A 21,856-nucleotide genomic window follows, 5' to 3' on the forward strand; every position below is an offset into this window, starting at 1 on the left:
CACGATCTTCTCCATCACCTTGTATGTTATTCAAGTTAAGGACACTGGCCTGTAGTTCAGTGCCTCTTGTCTGTCGCCCCTTTTGTATATTGGGACTACATTAGCTGTCTTCCATATTTCTGGTAGGTCTCCCGTTTCCAGTGACCTATTATACACTATGAAGAGTGGCAAACAAAGTGCTACTGAACACTCTTTCAATATCTATGGTGAGATTCCGTCCGGCCCAACAGCCTTTCTCACGTCCAGCTCCAATAGGTGCTTCTTGACCTCATCTTTTGTAATTTCGAACCCTTCCAAGGTCGCCTGGTTTGCTTCCACCTCTCCTAGCGCCGTGAGCTCTCATTGTTCTATTGTAAAGACCTCCTGGAACCTTTTGTTAAGTTCTTCACACTCCTCTTTGTCATTCTCTGTGTACCTGTCCTCACCCGTTCTAACTTTCATCACCTGTTCCTTCACCGTAGTTTTCCTCCTGATGTGACTGTGTAGTAGCTTTGGTTTAGTCTTGGCTTTATTAGCTATATCATTTACATACCTTCTATTAGCTGCTCTTCTCACACTAACATACTCGTTCCTGGTTCTCTGGTATCTCTCTCTACTTTCTGTTGTTCTGTTATTACGGAAGTTCCTCCACGCCCTTTTGTTCAGCTCCTTAGCTGAACAAAAGGGAACAATACATTCCTTATTAAACCACGGATTCTTCTTTTGCTTCTCGGTTTTTTTCTGTTGGGCCGGGATAAACCTGTTTACCGCCTGCTGACACTTTTGGGTGACATAGTCTATCATGTCTTGAACGGACTTAGTTCTGAGTTCTGTGTCCCATGGTATATCCCTTAGGAATTTATTCACCTTCTCATAGTTTCCCATTCGGTGTGCCAGCCCTTTGTTTCCCAGTTCTTTTTTTTATGGGAGATAATTCCTAGCTCAACCAGTTACTCAAAGCTCAATACACTATGATCACTCATTCCCAAGGGGGCTTCCAACTTATCTTCCCTTATATCCGACTCATTTAGGGTGAATATCAGATCAAGCAAAGCTGGTTCATCCTCTCTTCTCAATCTTGTCGGTCCCTTGACGTGTTGATTTAGAAAGTTTCTTGTTGCCACGTCCAGCAGCTTAGTTCTCCATGTGTCTGGTCCTCCATGTGGGTCTCTATTCTCCCAATCTATCTTCCCGTGGTTGAAATCTTCCATGATTATAAAGTCTGGATCCGTTCCTGCTAGCCACAAAAGCTGCTCTCTCTATTATATTGATGGTAGCCATGTTGTTTCTGTCATATTCCTGTCTGGGTCTTCTGTCGTTTGATGGTGGTTATATATGACAACTACTATAATTTTCTGTCCTCCAGTTGTAATGGTGCCTAATATGTAGTCACTGAAACCTTCAGAGCTCTGATTAATCATCTCATCAAAACTCCAACCTTTTCTTATCAGCAAAGCTACAACACCTCCTCCTCTCCCTTCTCTCTCTTTCCTCACTACATAGTAGTCCTGTGGAAACACTGCATTTGTTATGGTTTTTGTTAGCTTTGTTTCTGTGAGTACTATTATATCTGGGTTTTCTTCCAGTGCCCATTCTCTGAGTTCACTTGTTTTATTTGTAATCCCATCTATGTTAGTGTACATTGCCTTGAAGCTTAATTTCTTTTGTTCATTTCCTTGTCCCCTTCTTGGTGAGCGTTCTGCTGGTGGGGAAAGCTGTTCCTTGGGTGTGAAGATCTGTGAGGTGGTTTGCAGGGTTTTAGAGGATTTTGGAGTGGGGGTGGGGGTTCAAGGGAAGGGGGGACAGGTAGGGTATGGGGTAAGGAGATAGGGGGATATGGAGGATACTGGGTGAGGGGGGAGGAGGGATAGGGAGGGTATGGGATGAAGTGGGAGGGGAACAGGTGGGGAAGGCATAAGGAATATTGGGAATGGGGTAGGGGGTGACAGGGTCGGAATGGGGAGGGGGGGATGGAGGGAGGGTGAGCATTTGAGTGGGGGCAGGTAGGGTGAGGGGAAGGGAGGGTTTCTATGCCGAGGCGGGTGGTGGTGTTGCCCTCCCCTCTGGTGTTGCTGGGATGCTGGTTGTAGGTTACCCTCTTGTTTCTGGGACTGTTGTGTTGGGGGCTGTGATTTCCTGGTTTACTCCTTTCTCCCTGCACTTCCTCCTTGCCTCTGCTGCCCTGGCTCTCTCCTCCTTCGTCCTGTCTCTCTGCAGGAATACTTTTTTGTATTCCTCCACATACTGCAGATGACTCTTCCTTTCTAGAATAACCTCCTTCGTGGTCTCGTTTGTAAACACCGGCTTTACTAGTCTGTTTCTGTCCTTGTTGTACCAGCCCGACCTGAAAACCTTCTCAATGTTTTGTTCTGCTCCTTCCATCTGTAACCCCTTCGGTATCCTGTGTACTTCCTCTCTGTCGTTGCTATTCCATTCCTGCCTATTGGATCCTTCCTGTTCTTTGATGCCTACAACTACCACTGATCCTTTTCTTTCCAGCAGCTGACTGGTGCACCTTGCTGCTTCCAGTGAGGCAGATGCTTGCATGGCTACCTCCCTCACTGTGTCCATTGCTTCTGAGCTCTTTCTCAGGATGTCTGCAAATGTTTCAGGTACAGAGGTATTTCCTTCCTACGCAACATACCCACCTTCCCTTTGGATGATAATCTGTTGCTCAGCCTCTTTATTTTTCTCTGTGAGGGATTTGATCTCCTCCCTTGCTGATGTCAACTCACTTTGCAGGTTGTTAATTGTAATCCTCATTTCCTGCATCTCCCTCCTGAATTCCTCCAAAACTTGGGCTAATATTTCCTTCGTTTAGTCACTCTGACTATTCCATATGTCCCTGTTGCGTCCTCCTGCCTTCTTGTCCCTTTCCCTGATATGTTTTGATAGTGTTAGGAAGGAGGGGGGGCAAAGAGAGGTGGGGATGAGAGAGAGAGAGAGAGAGAGAGAGAGAGAGAGAGAGAGAGAGAGAGAGAGAGAGAGAGAGAGAGAGAGAGAGAGAGAGAGAGAGAGAGAGAGAGAGAGAGAGAGAGAGAGAGAGAGAGAGAGAGAGAGAGAGAGAGAGAGAGACAGACAGACAGAGCAGGTGAGAGAGCAAGAGAAATACAACGAGAGAGAGAGCAAGATAGAGAGAGGGCAAGAGAGAGAGAGGGCAAGAGAGAGAGCAAGAGAGAGAGAGCAAGATAGAGAGAGGGCAAGAGAGAGAGAGAGGGAGCAAGAGAGAGACAGAGGGAGCAAGAGAGAGAGAGAGGGCAAGGAGAGAGAGGAAAAGAGAGAGAGAGGGCAAGAGAGACAGCGAGAAAGATAGGGAGATGGGGAGAGAGGGGGAGAGAGAGAGAGAGAGTGAGAGAGGGGGAAATGAGAGAGGGGAAGAGGGCGAGAGAGAGAGAGAGAGAGAGAGAGAGAGAGAGAGAGAGAGAGAGAGAGAGAGAGAGAGAGAGAGAGAGAGAGAGAGAGAGATGGGGAGAGGAAGGAGAGTGTATGTCACAATCTATGGTGTCCAGTTGATGTGCAGGGGGAAGGAGGGGGGATGGTGTTACCCTGACTTGTTAATCCCTTGTTAATTCCTACACACACAGTACAATTCAGGTCCCAATTTGAGCTCACAGTGAGGTTACTGCCTCATTCTCTATCAATCTATCAAGATTCCTATTCTATTATCGAATGAAATGCATTATAAGTGACTACTATATGATATTATATAGACCTTGCACACTTGTTGAAGACTTTAGAGAGGGGGCACTTACCAGTCACCATCCAACAAACACAATCAGGCAGTTTCACCGCAGGTCGTCCCACGCTGACTGTCAGGTCAGGTCGCTCCACGCGGTTCTCCACACTGTATATGCACCGGTGATGCCACTAGCTCCACTTTGGTTTCTTTGCTCAATCGCTTGCGATATGACTATGCCACGTTGCACCCTGCTAGCTACTCCCTGCGAGAGGCCAAATACTATGATCTAGCCTCTATACTCCTTTAATGTCCCGATTAATTGACGAATTTGCGCGGACCTCACTTATCGTATGAGTCTCCCACCAGCGGCGGCCTACTAAAAGCAGTAGTAGGCCGCCGCCAGTTGGGACGTAGGCACACTACTGGTACTAGTGTGTGTGTATGTGTGTGTGTGTGTGTGTGTGTGTGTGTGTGTGTGTGTGTGTGTGTGTGTGTGTGTGTGTGTGTGTGTGTGTGTGTGTGTGTGTGTGTGTACTAACCTATACTCAATAATTTGTGCTTGCGGGGGTTGAGCTTTGGCTCTTTGGTCCTGCCTCTCAACTGGTATACAGATTCGTGAGCCTACTGGGCTCTATCATATCTACATTTGAAACTGTGTATGGAGTCAGCCTCCACCACATCACTGCCTAATGCATTCCATCCATTAACTACTCTGACACTGAAAAAGTTCTTTCTAACGTCCCTGTGGCTCATGTGGGTACTCAGTTTCCATCCGTGTCCCCTTGTTCGCGTACCACCAGTGTTGAATAGTTTATCCTTGTCTACCCGGTCGATTCCCCTGAGGATTTTGTAGGTTGTGATCATGTCTCCCCTTACTCTTCTGTTTTCCAGTGTCGTATGGTGCATTTCCCGCAGCATTTCCTCGTAACTCATGCCTCTTAGTTCTGGGACTAGTCTAGTGACATACCTTGGGATTTTTTCCAGCTTCGTCTTGTGCTTGACAACGTACGGGCTCCATGCTGGGGCCGCATACTCCAGGATTGGTCTTGCATATGTTGTGTACAAGATTCTGAATGATTCCTTACACAGGTTCCTGAACGCTGTTCTGATGTTAGCCAGCCTCGCACATGCCGCAGACGTTATTCTTTTTATGTGGGCTTCAGGAGACAGGTTTGGTGTGATATTAACTCCTAGATCTTTCTCTCTGTCTGTTTCATTAAGTACTTCATCTCCTGTTCTGTATCATGTGTCTTGCCTCCTGTATCCACTGCCTAGTTTCATTACTTTGCATTTACTCGGGTTGAACTTTAACAGCTATTTGTTGGACAATTCACTCAGTGTGTCTAGGTCATCTTGTAGCCTCCTACTATCATCCTCTGTTACAGTCCTCCTCATAATTTTTGCATCATCAGCAAACATTGAGAGAAACGAGTCTATACCCTCTGGGAGATTATTTACATATATCAGAAACAGTATAGGTCCAAGGACTGACCCCTGCGGGACTCCACTTGTAACGTCTCGCCAATCTGAGACGTCACCTTTCACCTTGACTTGTTGTCTCCTGTTGCTCATATACTCCTTTATCCAATGGAGGACCTTCCCTTTTACTCCATCCTGCATCTCCAGCTTTTTCACTAGCCTCTTGTGTGGTACTGTATCAATGGCTTTGAGACAATCCAAAAATATGCAGTCTGCCCACCGTTCTCTTTCTTGCCTTATTTTTGTTGCCTGGTCGTAGAATTCAAGTAACCCTGTGAGGCAGGACCTGCCATCCCGAAACCCATGTTGATGCTGTGTTACAAAGTTCTTTTGCTCCAGATGTTCCACTACCTTTCTTCGCACAATCTTCTGCATCAGCTTGCATGGTATGCAGGTTAGAGACTCTGGCCTGTAGTTCAGTGCCTCTTGTCTATCCCCTTTCTTGTATATCGGGACTACGTTAGCTGCTTTCCAAATTTCTGGCAGTTCCCCTGTTGCCAGTGATTTGTTATACACTATAAAGAGTGGTAGGCACAGTTCTTCTGCTCCTTCCTTTAGTATCCAAGGGGAGATTCCATCTGAGCCTATAGCCTTTGTCACATCCAACTCCAGTAAACACTTCCTTACTTTCCCGCTGGTAATCTCACTCTTCCAGTGGTTACTGGTTAGCTATTCCCTCTCTTTTCTCTGGAATTTCTCCTTGCTCTAAGGTGAAGACCTCCTGGAATTTCTTATTCAGTTCCTCACACACTTCCTTGTCGTTTGTAGTGAATCCTTCCGCCCCTATCCTTAATTTCATAACCTGTTCCTTTCCAGTTGTTTTTCTCCTATGTGGCTATTCAGCAATTTAGGCTGAGTCTTTGCCATGCTTGCGATATCATTTTCGTATTGTCTCTCTGCCTCTCTTCTCATCCTGACATATTCATTCCTGGTATTCTGGTATCTTTCTCTGCTCTCCAGTGTCCTGTTATTCCTATAGTTTCTCCAAGCCCTTTTACTTTGCTGCTTAGCTAGCCTATATCTCTGATTAAACCATGGGTTTCTCATCTTCATTTCACTGTTTTCCTTTTGGACTGGGACAAACTTGTTTGCTGCGTCCTTGCACTTCTGCGTGATGTAGTCCATCATGTCTTGGGCCGTCTTTCCCTTGAGCTCTGTTTCCCATGCTATATCTGTTAGGAATTTTCTTATCTCCTCATAGTTTCCCTTTCGGTATGCTAACCTTTTGTTTTCGGTATCCCTCCTTGAGTTCAATAACCCTTCTTCAATCAGGTACTCAAACACAAGTACACAGTGGTCGCTCATTCCTACTGAGGCCTCAAAACCGATTTCTCTTTTGTCGGAGTCGTTCAGAGTGAAGACTAGGTCGAGTCTCGCTGGTTCGTCATTTCTTCTCATCCTTGTGGGTTCTCTGACATGCTGGGTTAAAAAGGTTCTAGTCACCAACTCCAATAGTTAAGCTCTCCACGTATCCTCACCTCCATGCGATTCCTTGTTCTCCCAGTCAATCCTTCTGTGATTGAAGACCCCCATTATGAGCAGGTGAGATCTATTTCTACAGGCAGCAGAGGCTGCCCTCTCAATTATAGTGTTAACTGCCATGTTGTTGTTTTCATACTCATGACTGGGTCTTCTGTCATTTGGTGGAGGGTTGTATATTACTGCTACTACTATTCTTCATCCTCCCATTGTCATGGTGTCTGCTATGTAGTCTCTGAACCCCTCACAGCTCGGGATAGCCTTCTCCTTAAAACTCCATTCCTTTCTCATGAGAAGGGCCACTCTGCCTCTTCCCCTACCTTCCCTCTCTTTCCTTATTACTGTGTACCCCTGGGGAAACACGTCATTCGTTATAATTGCAGAGAGTTTTGTTTCAGTGAGTCCGATTACATCTGGGTTCACTTCTTGTGCTCTTCCCCTTAGTTCACTTGTCTTGCTTGTGATCCCTTCTATGCTCGAGTACATCACCCTGAAACTGACTCTCTTCTGCTTCTCCTCTAGGGGGTGGGGGGTGGGGAACTGTGGGTTCTGGGGTGAGTGGGAGCTAGAAGAATCTGGTACGGGGAGACTGCTGGAGGAGGGAGGGCTTGGGGGGAGGGGGGGGGAGTGCGAGGGGGAGGGTTGGGGGGGAGAGTGAGAGGGGGAGGGTTGGTGGAGCATGGGGGGTTATCTTGAGGTTATCTTGAGATGATTTCGGGGCTTTAGTGTCCCCGCGGCCCGGTCCTCGACCAGGCCTCCACCCCGAGGAAGCAGCCCGTGACAGCTGACTAACTCCCAGGTACCTATTTACTGCTAGGTAACTGGGGCATTCAGGGTGAAAGAAACATTGCCCATTTGTTTCTGCCTCGTGCGGGAATCGAGCCCGCGTCACAGAATTACGAGTCCTGCGCGCTATTCACCACGCTACGAGGCCCCCCCATGAGAGACTTTGGGGAATGGAGAGACTTTGGGGAAAGGGGGAGAAGGAGGGGCTTGGGGGGGCAGAAAAGGGGGAAGGGCTTGGGGGGCGTGAGGGGAAAGGGAAGGCTGAGGTGGGTTAGGAAGAGGGAAGGGTTTAGGGGAGTGGTGGAGAGAGGAAGGCTTAGTTGGGTAGTTGGGGTGGGGGAGAGTAGGGGGCTTAGGGGGGTGGCGGGGGAAAACGGAGGGTTTGGGGGTGGGAGAGACGGGAGGGCATGTGGGAGAAGGGAGGGCTTGGGGGATGGGGGAGAATGGAGGTCCTGGGGAGAGTAGTGAGTGGGAGGAGGGGAGTGAGTGGGAGTGTGTGTGTGTGTGTTTGTGTGTGTGTGTGTGTGTGTGTGTGTGTGTGTGTGTGTGTGTGTGTGTGTGTGTGTGTGTGTGTGTGTGTGTGTGTGTGTGTGTGTGTGTGTGTGTGTGTGTGTGTGTGTGTGTGTGTGTGTGTGTGTGTGTGTGTGTGTGTGTGTGTGTGTGTGTCTTTTTTGAGCCAATCAAAAACCAACCGACAACCAGACAACCAGAGCGCAACTCCATAGTCCCCTGAGACTGTTGGATGCCTACTACTAAAATCACTCCTGGAGTATGCGGCCCCAGCATGGAGCCCGTACCTTGTCAAGCACAATACGAAGCTGGAAAAAGATCAGAGGTATGCCACTAGGCTAGTCCCAGAACTAATAGGTATGAGTTACGAGGAAAAGCTGCATTAAATGTGCCTCATGTCACTGGAAAACAGGAGAACTCGGTGAGACATGATCACTACCTACACAATTCTCAGAGAAATTGACAAGATAAATAAAGATAAACTGTCTAACACAGGGGTACTCGAACAAGGGAACACATGTAGAGACGAAGTAGCAAAATGAGCCACAAGGACGTTAGAAATAACTATTTCAGTGTCAGAGTAGTTAACAAGTGGAATGTATTAGGCAGTGCTGTGGTGGAGGCTGTCTCCATACACAGTTTCAAATATTGATATGATAGAGCCCAGTAGGCTCAGGAATCTGTCCGCCAGTTGATTGACTGTTGAGAGGAGGTAACAAAGAGCGAAAGCTTAATATAGCACAACAAGGTGAGTACTCGTCCGACTTTCAACAGTCGGCTTACATATAGGAACGTCCTATCATCTACAAAAGAAAGACAAAACGAACAGTTTGCATCCCACCTTCTACTGCCCTAGCTGGCCAATGAGAATGCTGGTCACGTTTACCCAGTCCGACGTGAGATACATATTGTTAGACCTGCTAATTTGTATTCACCTTCCCAATGCTCTCGTAGACCATGTAGGCAACTTCAGCAACACATGGCGTTATGCTACAGACTTCAGGTAATATTAAACTGTAACATGTAACACACACACACAGAAATCATATTAACGTGACATATATCACTGAGAAAATATATATATCAATATATCAATTCTGGCGTGAGGTGTAGGACCACTCTACTCCTCCGCCCGAGTGCTTGTGGTTCATATGGAAAAACTTGGACTGGCTTCAGTAGGGTCCTCCAGACGTCCCGTGATTTCAGTAGAAATCGGGTTGTATGATTTTGACAAGTCGCAGTGGTTCAGTGGTAGAGTATGCGGCTTGGCAGTGCCAAGGTCGTAGGTTCGCGCCCACCTTACAGCCCTAGTGGATTTTCTCACTGTAAAACGTACTTTGTAGGATTAATTTTTCAACTTCCCTACTGAAGAAGAACGTTAGAAAAATGGAAACGACTCTTGAAAAAATTATTAACCCTTTTTTTGTATTAAATAACTCATGTCTACAAGAGATCATGATTGTGAATATTTAAAATATTTGTGGCTTCATTGTTAGTTATGCAGATGGTGATGCAACACCATCAACTGCAAGTATACAGAAACTGTTTATCACTCTAACTTTGTCACCATCACTTTAGTGACTCGTGGTGTCTGAAGGAAATATGAGAAGAGTTTTGACAAGGGTTCCAGGGTCGTCGAAACAACAAGAGACCCAAGAGCGGTGTTCTCACCCTTCAGTGCTAAAGCGGTCAGGAAAGCCTGCATGTAACACTAGTGGAACATTATCACCTCATGAATACTAAGTCTATCTGGAAGATCAATGTGGAATATTAGCCAGAACATTTCCTCCCTTCAGTAACAAATATATCAGGAAGGCTCAACCATAAATTAACTAAAAGTTGAAATGTTCAGAGAAGGTAGCGAGCTTCACCTTACTTTAAATACAGTAAATCTGCCACGTAGTAAATCTTTTGCTGCGATACATATCGCAGCAACGCATCACCAGCTCCCTATGTAATAGTCCTCCATCGGCCAGAAAAAGAGTTATGATTTCTGAACTCCAAGCCTCTCCATTGAGGCATTTTAACGCGGCCCCAAGCATCTCCATTGACGCATTAACTCGGCTCCAACCTCTCCATTGACGCATTAACTCGGCTCCAACCTCTCCAGTGAGGCACTAACTCGGCTCCAACCTCTCCATTGAGGCACTAACTCGGCTCCAACCTCTCCATTGAGGCACTAACTCGGCTCCAACCTCTCCAGTGAGGCACTAACTCGGCTCCAACCTCTCCAGTGAGGCACTAACTCGGCTCCAACCTCTCCAGTGAGGCACTAACTCGGCTCCAACCTCTCCAGTGAGGCACTAACTCGGCTCCAAGCATCAAAATTCAGGCATTAACAACGTAATGGAATAAAAGAAAATATTTGGACTGAGGTAATATCCGATTTTACGGGAATATGAAATTAAAGAATATTAACATTATCTGCGTTGGACGTAATACCGGCAAGGCAGCGAAATTTGATTGAATGTGAATGGAGAGGAGGGAAAGTCGAGTGTGAGGGAGGGAGAGAGAGAGAGAGAGAGAGAGAGAGAGAGAGAGAGAGAGAGAGAGAGAGAGAGAGAGAGAGAGAGAGAGAGAGAGAGAGAGAGAGAGAGAGGAGTAAGTGAGCCAGTCAGTACTCATCTAGTTGTACTCACCTAGCTGTGCTTGCGGGGGTTGAGCTCTGGCTCTTTGGTCCCGCCTCCCAACTGTAAATTTAACTGATGTACAGATTCCTGCCCCTCCTGGGCTGTCATATCTACATTTAAAACTGTGTATGGAGTCAGCCTCCACCACATCACTGCCTAATGCATTCCACCTGTTAACTACTCTGACAATGAAAAAGTTTTTTCTAACGTCTTTGTGGCTCATATGGGTCTGCACCTGTGTCCCCTTGTTCGCGTACCTCCCGTGTTAAAAAGCGTGCAGTCCACTCAGCCACCGGCCCCAAGGGGCTGGGTACAGCCGGGGACTGAGTGGACTGAGTGAACTCAGTCGACAGTGGGGTAATTAGGGGGACCCGGTCCCCTAATTACATAAGTGTAGTTACAGGATGATGTCCCGTCTTCCCAGTAATTTTTTGTCACGTAACGCGCGCGTGTGTTGGTTTGTGTGTGTGTGTGTGTGTGTGTGTGTGTGTGTGTCTGTGTGTGTGTGTGTGTGTGTGTGTGTGTGTGTGTGTGTGTATATATGTGTGTGTGTGTATATATGTGTGTGTGTGTGTGTGTGTGTGTGTATATGTGTGTGTGTGTGTGTGTGTGTGTGTGTGTGTGTGTGTGTGTGTGTGTGTGTGTGTGTGTGTGTGTGTGTGTGTGTGTGTGTGTGTGTTTGAACTTGTAAATATTTGCGCATGCATGTTTGCATATGTAACGATTAGAACACCTACACGAACTCCAGCCCAATTGGCTACACACATCGACTCACGTTCAACCAAAATTATCTTTGCAAAACCCAAAACCTGGACCCGGATTCACAAAGCCGTTACGCAAATACTTACGACCGTGTACTTCTTGACCAATCTTTGACGGCTTTGGTTACATTTATTGAACAGTTTACTAGCCTGAAAATTTCCCACTCAACTGTTGTTATTGTTATAAACAGCCTCCGGGTGCTTCGGAGCTCATTAAGTGTTCAATAATTGTAAACAAAGCCGCCAATTTTGAGAAAAGATGTACAGGTTCTTAAGTGCTTGCGTAACTGCTTCGTGAATCTGGCCCCAGGTCACTAATTTTGAGAAGTTAAACGCATATTTCTCTCTCTGCGTGCAGGGGCGGCCGCTGCGACGTGCGGAGTGGGCGGCGCAGGCGACCTACACCACCCTGCGCCTCCACAACGTGACGGCCGACATGCGTGGCTTGTACACCTGCCTCGGTAGTAACCAGGAGGGTGACGGCCAGAGCAACGCTCTCAACCTCAACGTCCAGTGTGAGTGTTCATCCTCTGTCTTGTTATATATTAATGTTAATAATAAATTATTAACATTATATATATATATATATATATATATATATATATATATATATATATATATATATATATATATATATATATATATATATATATATATATATATATATATATATATATATATATTCTGAAGAAACCACAGAGAAATAGGAAGGAGAATGTTGAACGTTTCGTCTTATCAGAGCGTCTCTCAGCAACAGACTGAATACATATCTATACATATACTTAGATCTATATATAGAAGTGAAAATGAACCGAAATTGAAACATTTAATTACATAAACGTTTTCGTGGGACTCAACACACCTTCAGATGTATGAACAATACAGTAGAGTGGAGTGAGGTAGAGGCAGGAAGAGGAAGGTGCCATGTGAGGTGGAGAAAACAATGTCTTTAAGACAATGGTTCAAGAAACACAAGAAGAGTGGACACTGCAGAAGACCTGCTGACCACCACATGTTAGGAACTAAAAGTAATGTCCGTATGGGAATAGTTGTGTAGTAATGTAGTAATTCTCTTACTTAGATATTTTATTAATTGATCAAATAAAAATCGATCAAAAATGCATAACGGATTTATACATGATATATAATGAGGCTCCTTCATGAACTAGGGGGGACTGAGCTATGAGGAAAGACTGAAGTAACTCGAACTCCCTTATCTGGAGGAAAGACTGGGGCAGACATGATAGTGACATATTCTAAAACGAATAAACAAAGAAGAAAGAGAAGCACTGTTAGATGTCAGGAGGAATTTCTTCATCTGACGCTCCACCAATAAGAACATCGGACAAGATGAGACACCAAGACAAAATCGATGTTAAATTTAAAAGATAAAGATGAAAGGTATTTAAATTTGAACTAATGAAGATGTAAAAGTGGGAGTGAAGAGCAGAAGCCTCACCCAGCAAGCACAACTAGGTGAGTACACCCGGCAGCATCACAACATATCTGCGGGACAGCCGGAGACTCTGTTATCATTTAGGCCGCGTCCTGTGTCGTCTGCCTCCAGTATCTGAGTCACTGAGTCCCTCCTTGAGACCCCTGTACCTCACACAGTCATCCCTGAGACTCCTGTACCTCACACAGTCGCCCCCGAGACTCCTGTACCTCACACAGTCGCCCCCGAGACTCCTGTACCTCACACAGTCGCCCCCGAGACTCCTGTACCTCACACAGTCATCCCCGAGACTCCTGTACCTCACACAGTCGCCCCCGAGACTCCTGTACCTCACACAGTCGCCCCCGAGACTCCTGTACCTCACACAGTCGCCCCCGAGACTCCTGTACCTCACACAGTCGCCCCTGAGACTCTTGTACCTCACACAGTCGCCCCTGAGACTCTTGTACCTTACACAGTCGCCCCTGAGACTCTCGTACCTTACACAGTCGCCCCTGAGACTCTTGTACCTCACACAGTCGCCCCTGAGACTCTTGTACCTTACACAGTCGCCCCTGAGACTCCTGTACCTCACACAGTCGCCCCTGAGACTCTTGTACCTCACACAGTCGCCCCTGAGACTCTTGTACCTCACACAGTCGCCCCTGAGACTCTTGTACCTTACACAGTCGCCCCTGAGACTCCTGTACCTCACACAGTCGTCCCCGAGACTCCTGTACCTCACACAGTCGCCCCTGAGACTCTTGTACCTCACACAGTCGCCCCTGAGACTCTTGTACCTCACACAGTCGCCCCTGAGACTCTTGTACCTTACACAGTCGTCCCTGAGACTCCTGTACCTCACACAGTCGCCCCCGAGACTCCTGTACCTCACACAGTCGTCCCCGAGACTCCTGTACCTCACACAGTCGTCCCTGAGACTCCTGTACCTCACACAGTCGTCCCTGAGACTCCTGTACCTCACACAGTCGTCCCCGAGACTCCTGTACCTCACACAGTCGTCCCTGAGACTCCTGTACCTCAAACAGTCGTCCCTGAGACTCCTGTACCTCACACAGTCGTCCCCGAAACTCCTGTACCTCACACAGTCGTCCCTGAGACTCTTGTACCTTACACAGTCGTCCCTGAGACTCCTGTACCTCACACAGTCGTCCCTGAGACTCTTGTACCTCACACAGTCGCCCCCGAGACTCCTGTACCTCACACAGTCGTCCCCGAGACTCCTGTACCTCACTCAGTCGTCCCCGAGACTCCTGTACCTCACACAGTCGTCCTCGGGATTCCTGTACCTCACACAGTCGTCCCCGAGACTTCTGTACCTCACACAGTCGTCCCCGAGACTCCTGTACCTCACACAGTCGTCCCTGAGACTCCTGTACCTCACACATTCATCCCTAAGACTCCTGTAGCTCTCACAGTCCTGTAGAAGTGCCCTGTCTCTTTTCCATCGTTGAGAATATGCCCATTCTCTCGCCTTTGTAAATGCCAATATGTTTAGCTGTATCATGTTTAACATATGCTAAGAGCTCCTATACTCTTGAGAGTCCTGGATCCCTTGAGAACCTTGAACCCCTTGACTCCTTCACTCCTTGATAATCCATGACCTTCTGAGAGGCATTGACCCCTTGAGAGTCCTTGATTTTTGAGTCCTTTACCCCTTAAGAGTTCTTGACACCAACTAGAGTCCTGAACCCCTTGATAGTCTATTGTCCCTTAACAGTCCTTGGCCTTTTGAGAGTACGTGACCTGGTGAGAGTCCTTCACCCCTAATAATCTGATACTCTTGAAATTCCTTGACTCTGAGACTCTTTGCCTCCTTTGACATAGTCAAGAGTCTCTCACTTGTATTCTCATCCTTTTTTATATTTCGGTTTCCTTCTATTCCTCTAATATAGCCCTTATCTCCCATTCATTATGATTATATCTATTTCTTTGTTCCAATTTTCTGTTGGTGTAAATTAGGGCAGATGAAGAATATATGAGTCACTATACATTTAGGAATATTTATAGAAAAATTTCTTATATATGAAGATTATTCTCATCGATACGGTTCATATGACCTCACCAGCAAATATAGTTTCACGATTACTGTCGAATATTTGGGTACACTGGGAAGACAATTATTTTCTCATATATATATATGTGAGGAAGCTGCATGAACGCGCAAGCCATTGATCACTAGGAACTCTTTGAATCGGCCAGATTCGAACCCATGCCGTCCAGGATCATCCCTAAACGTACACAATACCGTGATCACCAAACCATTGATCGTATATATATATATATATATATATATATATATATATATATATATATATATATATATATATGCAAAATAACCACATGTGAAAAATAGAAATGGCTTAACGCGTTTTGGGCTAATTCGCCTTCATCAGAGCAAAGTAGAATGAAGATAGGAAAACATTGCTGATCAGACCTTTATATCCTCCTGAGAAGATCACCTGACCACCAAAAATAAGTGGAGGAGAGGAATTAAAAGAAAGAAGGTACCTGCAGAAGGCCTATTGGCCTCATACGAGGCAGTTCCTATTAATATCTCCAAGTGCCATACGTGTTAAATAATTGCTATATTGCAGTTTTTGGTGGTCAGGTGATCTGCCCAGGCGGATATAAAGGTCTGATCAGCTATGTTTTCTTATCTTCATTCTACTTTGCTCGGATGAAGGCGAATTAGCCGAAAACGCATTAAGCATTTTCTATTTTTCACATGTGGTTGTTCTGCATACTTGGATCAGTGTTTTTGTGATCATTATTGCATATATATATATATATATATATATATATATATATATATATATATATATATATATATATATATATATATATATATATATATATTGTCGGAAAGTCCGACACCATTTAATAATCATACAGATAATAGCTGTATTGTACCAACAAGTTAACCCATAGAAAACGTAACTTGTAGTGGAATTACCGTCTATAGAAAACGGGATATCATCACCACATACTATTATAATTCACCACCTATTATGGTGGGAATTATTCTTAAATACATTAGTCTTTGGACTTTACCATCATAAAAACATCTTATATAAATTAACTTAATTATCAATATTAAAGTAGAGTAAATGTGACCCTTCTATCACTTTCTGACATGTGGACAATGTAAGCCAGGCGTCAGAGGGAGGAAGGAGGGCAGCCATTGTTTATACTAGACCAGAGGCTCACACGGGAGCAAATTCGGCTCCTGTTAAATTTACTTGGACGTAGTGTTATGGAAACCAAAGGTGTACCATTGTCAACACGCTGTCTACAAATTCAAGTTAAGTGTCTATCCGAAACCCGTTTATCATTCATTTATGGCCATTAATGTCAGGATATAGGGTGAGCCGGTTAGATCACGTGGAAGCCTCAAACTAAAGGTAATTAAGCCAGGTCTTCAATGTTCCATGTACTGTATAGTGTTTTCTCTGATATAGCTTGTCATATATAGGATTCTGGCTTCACAGCTAGCGCACTTTTGACAGGTCAAGACGAGGATGGAAGACTTTGTGCACCAGTTACTGGGTGAGGAAGCTACCTCAAAGAGGATAATTTGGTGTCTACACCCTAGTTATACCTGGTGGACTAACCTGCTGTACTATAAGATAAGGAACCTTTTCAATGTATGTAGTTAATACTGTAGTTTGATTGGCTGCATATATATAAATATAAACCCCCCTAATGTGTAGAGGATCGATTTGTGAGATTAAGAGATTATTGCAGAAATACAGTCCACTTATCATTATACAAATTGCTATCGAAGTATATAAATTAACGTAAATATAAATTCATATAAATTAAATAAATATAAATCTCACAGGTCGGTTACCACATTATTTGGACCTTCGGAACCGGAATATTCGGTCCTATGAACCCACATTTGGTCATCTTAGTACCGGATGAACCAGTTAACCAGTGGATTCATTAAATAAACTAGTGCAGTGTGATTTAAACAAAGCCAGTCAAGACGGCGGCGTTGACTCGTGCGAGTTCACGAGCCCCGCTCAGTTCAGTTAAGCCTTAGTCAGCGGTTTCATGCACACCCACAGATTTGGTGGCGTGTTATTCTGTGAAATGACAGCGCTAATATAGAAGCCAGCCAAATTAGTGACTGTGTCGCGAGATTGTTCACGGATTTCGTGGTGTTACATTTCGCAAGAGATTATCTACGAATTTTGTGGAGTTTATTTCGCGAGGTCACTAATAATATTTAATACTTCTAGATAATATTAGAAGTTTCATAGAGGCTAATTAAGAGGCTATTATCAATAATTGTGTATATTATTTCTCCAAAATAGAGAATTATTTAATATATATTGCACTAGTGATCACAGTATAATATTTACTAATTGCCAACCCACAACAGGGTAGGATATGACTAGTTGAACTATTATTGCTCATCCTAGTCCCATTATTACCATAGTCAGTTGTACTATATTGAATAACCTAGCACCATTAATGAATGGTCCAGACCCTATTTTGGGTGTAATTTTATCAACTCGAATTGAGTTGTATATATAATAATTTACTTATGATCATTACACCTTTGAGTGATTAATTAGTGTCTCTTCCATCCTAGGGTGATATAGAGGAGCTAACCTAAAGGTACTTCCAGTGACACTGGTTTATCACTCAAATCATTAGTGTGGATGATTGTATATATATAATGTGTATTAATTTTAAGTGCTAACCTCTAGTAGAGGTAGGATTATTGCCTAGTGAGTGCAGAATTTACCCTAGGCTACCATCAGTGCTTGTTCAGTATTATGAGCGACCCAAGTACAAGCCCCACAAGGCTTCACCAACTAGCCAGTATGGATAATGCAGGGAGAATGAAAAGAACCCTTGCAGGTCTGAAAGGCCACTTAACAAGACAGATCAAGAAATGTGAAGATTTGTCACAACAATCAACAGTTGATTATGCTGACCTGGAAAGCTATTATCAAGCAGCTGCAGGTAAATTTGAGCAAATCAAATGTCAAATAGCAACATATGTGGCTGAACTTGCCAACACCAATTTATCAGAAACAGAAATAGACGACATTATGGTTGATCTTGCGAATTATGAAGATCAGACTCAAGCCACATTACAGCCTTATGTCAAATTAATTGCCCAGAACAAGGCAGCAACAACAACAACAGTTGCATCTAATACGAGTCAAGCAGAAGCTCGACTCCCTCCAATTAATTTACCCACTTTCTCAGGAAAAGATGAGGAAGATTGGGACGAATTTTGGAACAAATTCGTTGACCTTGTAGACTCAAAACAATCTTTACCAAAGAGTAGTAAATTCTCTTATTTGCAAGGCCAATTATCAGGTGAGGCTAAAACAGTAGTATCCCATCTGAGATTAACTAATGACGGCTATGATCTGGCAGTAAAACTCCTCAAGGATAATTATGCTGATCCAGAAGTAAGAACATCACATTTAGTTCATGAGCTGTTGCATTTACCCCCACCGGAGGCTTCAGCTGATTCACTCCAAGTCTTCAAGCTGGAGGTAGAATCATTGATCAATGCCCTCAGCCTGACAGCAGATACAAACGGGGCTGAGTGGGTCTTGAAAATAATTGTCCAGGAGAAAATACCTAGGGACATATTGAGACAAATGAGTGCTCATTACAATAAAAGTATCTTATCCATGAATGAAATATCTGAAGGTTTAAAGTCAGTAGTTCATCAATTACGAACACATGACAAATTAAAACCACCAAGTAAACCCTCAGAAACTAATAATAGTAAACCACAGAGTACCAAAGGTACTCCAAATCAATCTAGACAATATAATTCAACACCAAAGTGGAACAGTAGCAGTGTGGGCGTATATGCAGTGGGACCCTCCAAGCCTATAGTTACTGTGTCACCCAAGAACGTGACACCAAAGGGTACTGGAAGCTATGGAACATGTTTGTTCTGCAATGAGAAACATTCAATGTACCACTGCTCTAATTTTCCTGATAGTGACGCCTGTGTTGAGCGACTCAAAGATTTGCAACATTGCACGAGGTGCCTCAGGAAACATAACATCAAGGACTGTGATACCCAATTACACACCTGTAATAGGTGTAACAAAGGTCAGCACCATGCAGCATTGTGCAGAGACACCAAAACAACGTCTCCAAACCCCAAGGTGGAAGATAGCATTCCCACCACAGTACAGTACTGCAAGGTGCAACAAACAAAGAGTGTCCAATCAGCAAAGTCTAAAGGTAATACGACTTTGCCTACTGCCCAAATTACCATCCTGAATAAGAGGGCCAAGGTCCATACCCGTGGGTTGTTTGACCAAGGATCCCAGAGAACATATATCACTAAAAAGCTGGCAGATGAATTACAATTAAGGCCTGTAGCCCAGATGTCATTCAACATCTCAGGGTTTGTAACAGATGCAGGACCTCAAGTCTACCAGGTGGTACAACCATCAGTACGCTTAGGCAGGTACGTCTGTCGAGTACAAGCCATTGTGGTGGACAAAATACCAGTAGACCTACAAGTTCAAGGTCTGAGAGCAACAGCCAAATTCCTGAGAAATAGAGGAATAAAATTGGCAGATAATATTAAGTCTGATCACGTCACTGACTTCGGTCTCCTTGTAGGGACAGACTATTGTCATCGATTCATCGGTAGCCCTACTAAATATCAGGGTATAACCATGTTAAACTCTGCAGGAGGTAAATTACTCTCAGGCCCAGTATCAAGCCTGAGGAGACCTATGCCTGCAGATAAACAATACCAATAGAAACTAAATTTGTCAGCTGATTATATTTCTCCAGTAGCATTATACTAAGGAGATTACAGCTGACTATAGTAACAGAGGTTGATGTTAGTATCATCATTTAAAGCTGAAGATGAGTTCATGAGGCCTCAGTGGCAAATCAGTGAACAGTAGCCTAAAACAGCTACAAGTCACTGCGACCAATGTCACTGAACCCACTGCAGTCTCAGAACCATACTTTACTTTAATGATGAGCTATTCAATCTTCTGAATCAATTAACTAAATTAAACCCCAATAAATCTGATGACTGATTTGATACATTTATTATTTAATCAAGATGTATTCCATGGGCTTCAGTGTTTATATATCAGTGACCAGTTACCTGAAGAAACTTCAAGTTATATCTAATGTCACTGATCTCACTGCAGTCCCTGAATCATACTTGACTGTAGTACTTGATCACATCCAGTCTTCTGGGTTAAATAATATGTAATTAGGCTTGAATATTAGCCTTTCAAGAGTTGACAGGGAAATGAAATCGCATTAGACTTCTAACCCCTGCAACTCTAGTACGGGACATCCGTCCTGTACGAACAGACACACAAATGTGTGATTACTAACTACTAACATCAAATTAATCTAATAATTCGAAGGAGGAGTATCGGTGTTCGTCTGTTCTAAATAGGACTTCGACCCGTGAGCAGCCCCTGGGGAATTATGTCGGAAAGTCCGACACCATTTAATAATCATACAGAAAATAGCTGTATTGTACCAACAAGTTAACCCATAGAAAACGTAACTTGTAGTGGAATTACCGTCTATAGAAAACGGGATATCATCACCACATACTATTATAATTCACCACCTATTATGGTGGGAATTATTCTTAAATACATTAGTCTTTGGACTTTACCATCATAAAAACATCTTATATAAATTAACTTAACTATCAATATTAAAGTAGAGTAAATGTGACCCTTCTATCACTTTCTGACATGTGGACAATGTAAGCCAGGCGTCAGAGGGAGGAAGGAGGGCAGCCATTGTTTATACTAGACCAGAGGCTCACACGGGAGCAAATTCGGCTCCTGTTAAATTTACTTGGACGTAGTGTTATGGAAACCAAAGGTGTACCATTGTCAACACGCTGTCTACAAATTCAAGTTAAGTGTCTATCCGAAACCCGTTTATCATTCATTTATGGCCATTAATGTCAGGATATAGGGTGACCCGGTTAGATCACGTGGAAGCCTCAAACTAAAGGTAATTAAGCCAGGTCTTCAATGTTCCATGTACTGTATAGTGTTTTCTCTGATATAGCTTGTCATATATAGGATTCTGGCTTCACAGCTAGCGCACTTTTGACAGGTCAAGACGAGGATGGAAGACTTTGTGCACCAGTTACTGGGTGAGGAAGCTACCTCAAAGAGGATAATTTGGTGTCTACACCCTAGTTATACCTGGTGGACTAACCTGCTGTACTATAAGATAAGGAACCTTTTCAATGTATGTAGTTAATACTGTAGTTTGATTGGCTGCATATATATAAATATAAACCCCCCTAATGTGTAGAGGATCGATTTGTGAGATTAAGAGATTATTGCAGAAATACAGTCCACTTATCATTATACAAATTGCTATCGAAGTATATAAATTAACGTAAATATAAATTCATATAAATTAAATAAATATAAATCTCACAGGTCGGTTACCACATTAATATATATATATATATATATATATATATATATATATGTCGTACCTAGTAGCCAGAACTCACTTCTCAGCCTACTATTCAAGGCCCGATTTGCCTAATAAGTCAAGTTTTCCTGAATTAATATATTTACTATAATTTTTTTCTTATGAAATGATAAAGCAACCCTTTTCTCTATGTATGAGGTCAATTTTTTTTTATTGGAGTTAAAATTAACGTAGATATATGACCGAACCTAACCAACCCTACCTAACCTAACCTAACCTATATTTATAGGTAAAGTTAGGTTAGGTAGCCAAAAAAAGCTAGGTTAGGTTAGGTTAGGTAGGTTAGGTAGACGAAAAAACATTAATTCATGAAAACTTGGCTTATTAGGCAAATCAGGCCTTGAATAGTAGGCTGAGAAGTGCGTTCTGGCTATTAGGTACGACATATATATATATATATATATATATATATATATATATATATATATGTCGTACCTAGTAGCCAGAACTCACTTCTCAGCCTACTATGCAAGGCCCGATTTGCCTAATAAGCCAAGTTTTCATGAATTAATGTTTTTTCGTCTACCTAACCTACCTAACCTAACCTAACCTAGCTTTTTTTGGCTACCTAACCTAACCTTACCTATATATATAG

General features: G+C 43.7%; 1 protein-coding gene across 1 annotated transcript in view; it reads left to right on the forward strand.

Moving 5' to 3' along the window:
• Positions 1 to 9,170: 9,170 nt before the first annotated feature.
• The window catches only part of LOC138371800 (muscle M-line assembly protein unc-89-like), a 193,017-nt gene continuing 180,331 nt past the window's right edge, over positions 9,171 to 21,856 (forward strand). The window contains exons 1-2 of the mRNA XM_069336825.1: positions 9,171 to 9,194; positions 11,662 to 11,818. Coding sequence (XP_069192926.1) covers positions 9,171 to 9,194; positions 11,662 to 11,818 — 181 coding nt within the window. The remainder of the gene's footprint in view (positions 9,195 to 11,661; positions 11,819 to 21,856) is intronic.

Source organism: Procambarus clarkii, chromosome 36, assembly GCF_040958095.1.
Source record: "Procambarus clarkii isolate CNS0578487 chromosome 36, FALCON_Pclarkii_2.0, whole genome shotgun sequence".
Taxonomy (NCBI): Eukaryota; Metazoa; Arthropoda; class Malacostraca; order Decapoda; family Cambaridae; genus Procambarus; species Procambarus clarkii.